Raw genomic sequence first — 7142 nt, 5'->3', positions numbered from 1 at the left:
TGCCCTGTGCTCTGGAGGGAGCCCCGTGTCCCAGGTGTGGGTGGCAGGAGGAGGAGGAATTCTCATTCCCCTCTTTCACCCCCCTCACGGTGCCGCTGCCCCTCGCAGCTCCGGAAGCCACAGGGACAGAGAAGCGCAGCTTGCAACAACTGAGCAGGAGAAATGTCCTGTACCAACGCTCCCTCCAAACCCACAGCTGGGACAACAGCGCTGGAGCTGACCCCCAGCTCAGAAAAACAACTGGCAATGGGCTACAGGATCCACACCACTGGGCCCAGCCACAACTCGACGCAGCCTGCAGAAGAGGGCTTGGGCTGCTGGATGGCCTGCAAGTATTGGCCAAGCTTCTTCTTCATTTATATGTGTCATACAGCCTACCGCAAACTAGGTAATACACATGGCAACGGTCTTCCTTCACATCTGTCAAGAGCCTCCTCCATTTGTGGGCAGAGCTGTGTTCCTGCCTCTCTTCTGGCCATGCGGGCACAGCCAGGCTCCACAGCACACCACGCCAAGGCTGCCCCTTCAAGGGTTAACTGGACACAACCAAATCTCTTCTCCCCTTTCTGTTCCTTTACTACCTCCTCCCAACCTCCAGTCCCATGGACAGCTAGGTGGCTTCCCATTCACTCCTCTCCACGTCACCAGGCCCTGCTCTTGCCCCACCAGTAGCCCAACGGAAGAGGGCAACTCACCTGCTTCAAGTGCCACAGAGGGCTTGAGTGCAGCTGCTGCCAGCCTGGCCATCATGGGCGAGATTAACCCCTTGCTGGCAGAGATCCTTTCCATTATAGATGCTGCTGGAGCTGGAGAAGAAGTAGCCGCTGGCTCACCAGATCCTGCAATACCCTGGGATGAGGAATCCGTAGGAGCAGATGATGTTGGATTGGTGCCAGAAGAACCAGCAGTCAGCAGGTTAGCTGAGCTGGCAGGAAGCGGTGTAGAGACCCGACTGGGGATGATGGGGAAGAAGGATCCAGCTGTTCCAGGAAGTGCTGAGTTGGAGAGTGCCAGGGCCAAGGGTATATTGCTGGGCAGAGCCTGGGAGAGCAGGCCAGAGATCTTGGTGGCTGGTGTCATGCTGTTGGCAGACTTGCTGGCCTGTGAGGAAGCAAGCTCGGCAGCAGAGGAGGGCGCAGCTGGGACTATGAGAGAAACGGAAGACTGTTGACTGGTGGGGGAGGCACTCAGGCTGGAGTTCTTCGAGCTCATAGCAGAGAAGTCAATAAGGTCGTCATTACTGGACTCCTCTTGCTCATTATCCTTGGACCCCAGAAGAGAGGCAGGCAGGCCCAGCACTCCTGAGCTCCGGATGTGCCGGCGCTCGTGTTTGCGTTTATGGGAGGTCATCTGGCTGGTGGAGGTGAAGGTGAAGCCACAGCCTGCCCTGATGCAGTGGAAGTGGTTGGTGGCCTTGCTGTAGACACAGCCCTCATACTTGCATTCCTCATACTTGTAGAACTTCTTGAAGCCGTCCTTGGCATAGGCATCATCTTTGATGTGGTAGCTCTTGTGCTTCTCAATGTCACACTTGTTCTTGAAGGTGAATGTACACCCAGGTCGCCTGCAAGGGCATCAAGGAGTAGAGGGTGGTTGGCTGGGTGGGCTAGGAGCACAACGCAACTGCTGTCACCTGCCTCCCTCTGGGATAAGGACGGGGGCCAGTATGACACAAGGGTCCTGGCTGCAAAGGGGTTGAGCAGCTTTATGTGGATTAACCTGTGACATCAAGGCAAGCAAAACTGCTGCCATGTAAGAGAGCTGGGAAGCTCACTCCACCCTGAGGAACAGACACAATAACGTGGGGATGTTGGAACCCACTGCTAGAAGTTCCAACCAAAACAGCAGCTAAAGGGGACTAAGGTACAAACTGTGCTTTCCTACTGTTCCTAAGAACATGAGAGATCAACAGAAGGGCATTTGTGTACAGAAGGCAGAGCGTGGCCCTGAAAGGGATGAGCTGGCTGCTGTCTCACCTGCAGTGAAAGTGAGTGGTTTTCTGGCCATAGAACTGGCATTCCACAGTGCCGCAGTCCTCCGTGGCACGGAACCGCTGAAACCCATCGTTGATGAGCTGCGTGTTCTTCTTGTGAAAGTTCTCATGGGTCATCACATCCGAGGTGCTTGTATAGACCTTGTTACAACCCACCTACCCCAGGCCAAAACAGGAGTCATCAGCACAGCGTTTTAACCGCCCACCATTATTACCAGCAACAATAAACACATGAGCAGCACACATACATTTAACAGTTCCAGTTGTGCACTTCTCCTAGGAGTATTAAAAGTCATCACTTTAATTCCCAATGTAAAGACTGATAGAGAAGTTGTGAAAAAAAAAACAAACAAAAAAAAACCAACACAAACTCTCTGGGCACGACACAGTAAGAAAAAAAAAAAGGAGGATGCAAAAAAAAAGAAAAAAAAACAAAAACAAACTCTCTGGGCACAACACAGTAAGAAAAAAAAAAAGGGAGGATGAAGGGGAAAAAAGACCAGCTACAGATAATCATGCCTGCTCAGGGAGGCAGGGTTCATGCTCTTAGGGAGAAAAGAACACTGACAGATGCCATTGCTTTTTGTTATTCTGGAGTGACATGGAATGAAGTAGGACTTTCATCTGTTTGGGGAATACAAAATTGAGTGGGACTGAGTTATTTACCTTCTGGGAGGTAAGGCAGGGTGGTGCAACATGCGGCTGATCTTTTGAGCTTGCAATATACAGGTTTCATTCTAGCCAAGCATAAACCCCATGTTCAGCTGATCTTAGCAAAGCGATGACTTATTTTTCCCCGTCACTGTTCAAGACTACCACTTCAATAATGTTAAACTCGTGCAGCAAATGGGAATGGTGTGACGAGGACGGAATGCTGAAAACCTGCCTTCCTCTGGGTAAAGCGGGCAACTTTGCCATATTGAGTAAAAAAACACTGGAATCTGAAAACGTCCTCAGCCCTGCTGAGGGAGGACTTTTTTTTTTTTCTTCTCTAGCACAACGTGTGCCAATGCCTGCACCATCTCAGAAGTGAAGAGAACGAAAACACCACCTCTTAGTTCAGCCCAGGTTGATTCAAACAGGCAATAACAAAACCCATGACAAATACCCAGAAAAAAAAATAAAAAGGATCTCCAGCTATTTCCAATATAAAAGAGCCTCCCTCTCCCCACACTGACACCTTGAAAAAAGACAGACCCTGCACGGCATTAAAAAAAAGAATTAAACAAAAACCTCCTTAGGAATAATTTGCAATGCAGCTCTTGGTGCTAAAGCTTAAAAAAAATGTCAGTTTATATAAACAACTAACTGAATTTTATCCACACCAATTATGGACATAAAGGAAAAAAAAACCGCATGAGATGGATGGCACAAATTCTGCCATTTAAGCAGTATTTTCTTTAATTGGGCGTTTATATTCAGACACCTTTCCTGTTAAGACGCTGCTTACATGGGCATTACTTTACTGGAAGACAGTGGGCACAGGACGGAATTACCCATATATAGCTGTGTAAATGAGGGTCTCTATTCGAACTCAGAGTGACTTAAACGTGTGAAACATTCCTTGCACTCTCAAAAAAAATTAAACAAATCCCATCCTGGTCAATTAAAGAAACTGAACAATGAATATTATGGAAGCATAACAGAAAATGTCCTCAAGAGAAAGTCACATGAAGTTCCCAATTTATCAAATGTTGTAAGCACATGCTCAAAACAGCCCCTATTCGGGACAGTACTTGAGTGCATGCCTAACATTTAAGTATGTGCTTAAGCCCCATTGACTTCAGAAAGCTTACCTGACTTCAAGTTAAACATAAGCTGAAGTCTATCCCAGCAAAGCATTTAAGCATGTGATTAAGGCCTTGTGACTTTAACTGGGGTCTTAAACTGTTGGGATAGGGCAGGAAGTGAGACCTGAGTTTTCAAAACAGAAAAGCTTTCACCAAGGGTTGCCTGATTATTCTATTTGTAACTACAGCACATTCTCACAGCAAGGGTTTGGCTAAAATTCTAATGAAAGAAGCACAGATCAAACCCTCTAATCTGAAGAATGATCAGGGTAAGACCCAAGCAATCTGGTGTGTCTGTGTCTAAAAACAGTAAAGGCGTCACAGTTACATCTATGCAGCAACTCCAGCTCTGGTTATGCTGCTGTTGAAGCTTGGCTGGCTCTTGAAACAAAGCTCCCAGCCTACAGCCCCCAGTACCACCGGTGAAGGAGATGGAGAACCAAGGGTGTTAAGTCTAGATATGTGACATTAAAGTTTCATTACTTTAGAAATTGATTATGGATGAAATTAACCCAGTGTTAAAGGGCAGATGTGTCATAGAAAAGTCTGATTTCAAGGGAGTGACAGATCAGATTTGGGTAGAGGCAGTGCAGTGCATCGCAGAGAGGTCCCTGAATCTCAGAGAACAGGACTTGTTTGAGCAAATAGAGCTCAAGACTGTGAGAAAACCTTGAGATCTGCTTTGCTTCACTGCGTGCACAAGGCTTCTAAAAAGAGAATGGTGCTTGCCTTCGCCCTTCCCAAGGCTTGGCAGGGCAAGTGCAGTGAGGGCAGGGCACAGACTCTTCAAAGAGGTGCCTGGATCAGAAGTGAGCAAGAGAGGCTGCGAGTGGTGAAGATGTTGCCCTTTTGCCTGAGGGCAGCCCCTTGCTCTCTAACAAGGAAATGCTGGGCTGCCTGAACTCAAGAACCATTTCAGTCCACCCCAGAAAGGCCACAGCTCAAACAATGGCTCTTCATTTGCCTCGTGTGCTCCCGTCTGTTCCCCAGCCCTGCGTTACCTGCATGCAGTGGTAGTGTGTGCTTTTCCCGTTCAGGTGGCAGCCGTGATAGTACACGCTGCAGTCATCCAAGGGGCTGAAGCGCATGAAGCCGTGCTGGAGGGAATTATCACGTTTCTTGTGCATGTTGTAATGCCGAATCACATCCTGTTTACTAGTGAATCTCTGGAGAGATAGAGAGAGACAGTGAGACACACGTGATGGGAGTGGGTGAGTAATCCTGGGGGCAGGGGGTTTTTTTTTGTTGTTGCTGTTAATAAACCAGGAGTACCAGGAGTTTAAAGTTCAGCAGTAATCACCCCAAGAGAGTCAGATTAAAGAGAAATTGTGTGCATGTATCTTCTTGGTAAAGGGAAAGTACCTACACATGGAAAGTTGTAGAGTAAACACGACACTGGGGTGATGTCCAGAATACACTCCCTGCAGCTTTAAGACAGCAATTCTTTTAACATAATTTTAGCTGCTACTATCTCAAGAACTGCTATAGTTAGAAAGCAAACCAGTGAACTAAACTGCCTACAAGAGAGTAATTCAAGCTTCCAAATCACTCACTGTAGTAGTTTAGCAAGACACTGGCTGCCACATTCATGTCAGACTAGAAACTGGGAAAAACACACTGCTCCTTTACAGTGGCTTCCCATTGTAAGTCTTCTGCCTCCCCTACAAGGTCGGATGGCTTTATTAGGAAAACAGGAACACAGAACTTTCTTTCAGTCACACAAAAAGATGGTAGTAGAGCTCAGTGCTAAATCTGTATGACCAGAATATCCTTTTCATCCTCTACCTGCTTGAAGTAATGAAGGGGTACCTCACTGTCAGAGCAGGCTAAGTGCCTTTAAAATGAAGCTTTTCATTTCTATTTCCCACAGACATCAATATTTAACAGTGAAGGTGGAAAAGTAAATCTAGTTTTTTTAAAAAATAAATCAATACCCATTTATTTTGAGGAGTAATTGAAAAGGCCTGTATTCTAATGTTTAACAACTTTTCTAGTCTCCCTCATAGGAAACAAATAATTATCACTTCCACTCATTCCTCCTATAATATCAATCCTGATCAATCTCGTTGATATTGGCACTGGAATATACGGATATAGATTTCAACAAGAATCCCTTGGAGGCTGGAGGTATGATTTCCCAGGGCGTACATACAGGATTGCTATTGCCAATCATCGTTAATTTGTGCCCACTTATTACAGAGCGTTACTTATTCTAAAATATATCTCAGCCATAAAATAATTTGCATTTTAAAAAGCAGCCTAAATCCTTATTCCCTGCGAGACCAGACAGCTCCTTTGCAAGCAGCTTCCAGACTCCTTAGGAAATAATCATGAGGCCAATCATCATAATAGGTTTTTCTGTCTTTCCATTCTTTGTGTTTTTCTTTTTCTGGTGCAGAGATATCCGTGTCACAGTTGGGACAGACTCATCTCGATTACCAAATGCTGGGCTAGGAGGACCACTACATGTATCCCAGAGATGAACTCTCCTTTGATCAATAGAAACCCACAGTCAACCTCAGCAGATCCAGATCAACTTGCCAGGCTGTGGTCAGACTCATTGCTTTGAGACCAAAGGTCTCCTGGGGTAGGGCTGGAGTTGTGTCAGACACACAGTGGAAGCAAACTCTGGGATTCCCACTTACACACACGCAGCCTGACCACAGAAATGGCAGTGTCAAACTCACGGACCTGGGCAGAGGGTAAACAAACACAGCACGTGACTCGGCTGGCTTGACGTCGCTACCCTGGCACTTCTCCCAGCAATTACAGCATCGCACATGCTCCTGCCCCCACGCTTTCCCCACAAATCCCAGACTGCTGCTGGTCTTATTGGGTGTTTTGTTGCAGAATTTGCTGCTACAATGTCACTCAGGCAACAGATCAGCATTCTCTAGTTTCAGGCACAACTTGTAACACAGCAGAATTTATTCTCTTGCTTTCCCTGATGTAAATCTGGAGTAGTTCCCACTGACTTGAGCTAATCTGTATTCTGTTCTTCGTTATGGTGGTCTGGGTTTGGTTAAATGGTGTTTCATTGGGTTGAATGGGAACAAAATAGGATTCTAGTAAGTTCAAAATACACCTTGCTGTTTCAGAAAAGTGAAGAGGCACGTGTGTGACTGGGGGAGGAAAGCACAGCAGGACGCACGTCTCCCCTAGGCTGCACCCCTTCACACACAGGTAGCTGTGCTGATAACTTTTTACTGTTCTTTTACCTGGTAGTTGCACTCTGGGTCAAGGCAGTGGTAATGTTCTCGGTACTGGTACGCACAGTGTATGTGTCCGCAGTGCTGACTGCCAGAGAACCTGCAAACATCAGAGGAGGACAGAAGAAACAAAGGCAGAGAGAATGAAGC

At 46.7% G+C, this 7142-nt stretch overlaps 1 protein-coding gene across 1 annotated transcript in view; it reads right to left on the bottom strand.

The window, feature by feature from the left end:
- The window catches only part of CASZ1 (castor zinc finger 1), a gene marked incomplete at its 5' end in the record, with an annotated part of 36951 nt that overhangs the window by 21764 nt on the left and 8045 nt on the right, over nt 1–7142 (bottom strand). Inside the window, 4 exons of the mRNA XM_010078042.1 lie at nt 696–1564; nt 1977–2149; nt 4785–4949; nt 7002–7092. Of these exons, the coding sequence (XP_010076344.1) occupies nt 696–1564; nt 1977–2149; nt 4785–4949; nt 7002–7092 (1298 nt within the window). The remainder of the gene's footprint in view (nt 1–695; nt 1565–1976; nt 2150–4784; nt 4950–7001; nt 7093–7142) is intronic.

The sequence above is a fragment of the Pterocles gutturalis genome, unplaced genomic scaffold (assembly GCF_000699245.1).
Source record: "Pterocles gutturalis isolate BGI_N339 unplaced genomic scaffold, ASM69924v1 scaffold3346, whole genome shotgun sequence".
Taxonomy (NCBI): domain Eukaryota; kingdom Metazoa; phylum Chordata; class Aves; order Pterocliformes; family Pteroclidae; genus Pterocles; species Pterocles gutturalis.
This window is presented reverse-complemented; position numbering and strand designations above follow the sequence as displayed.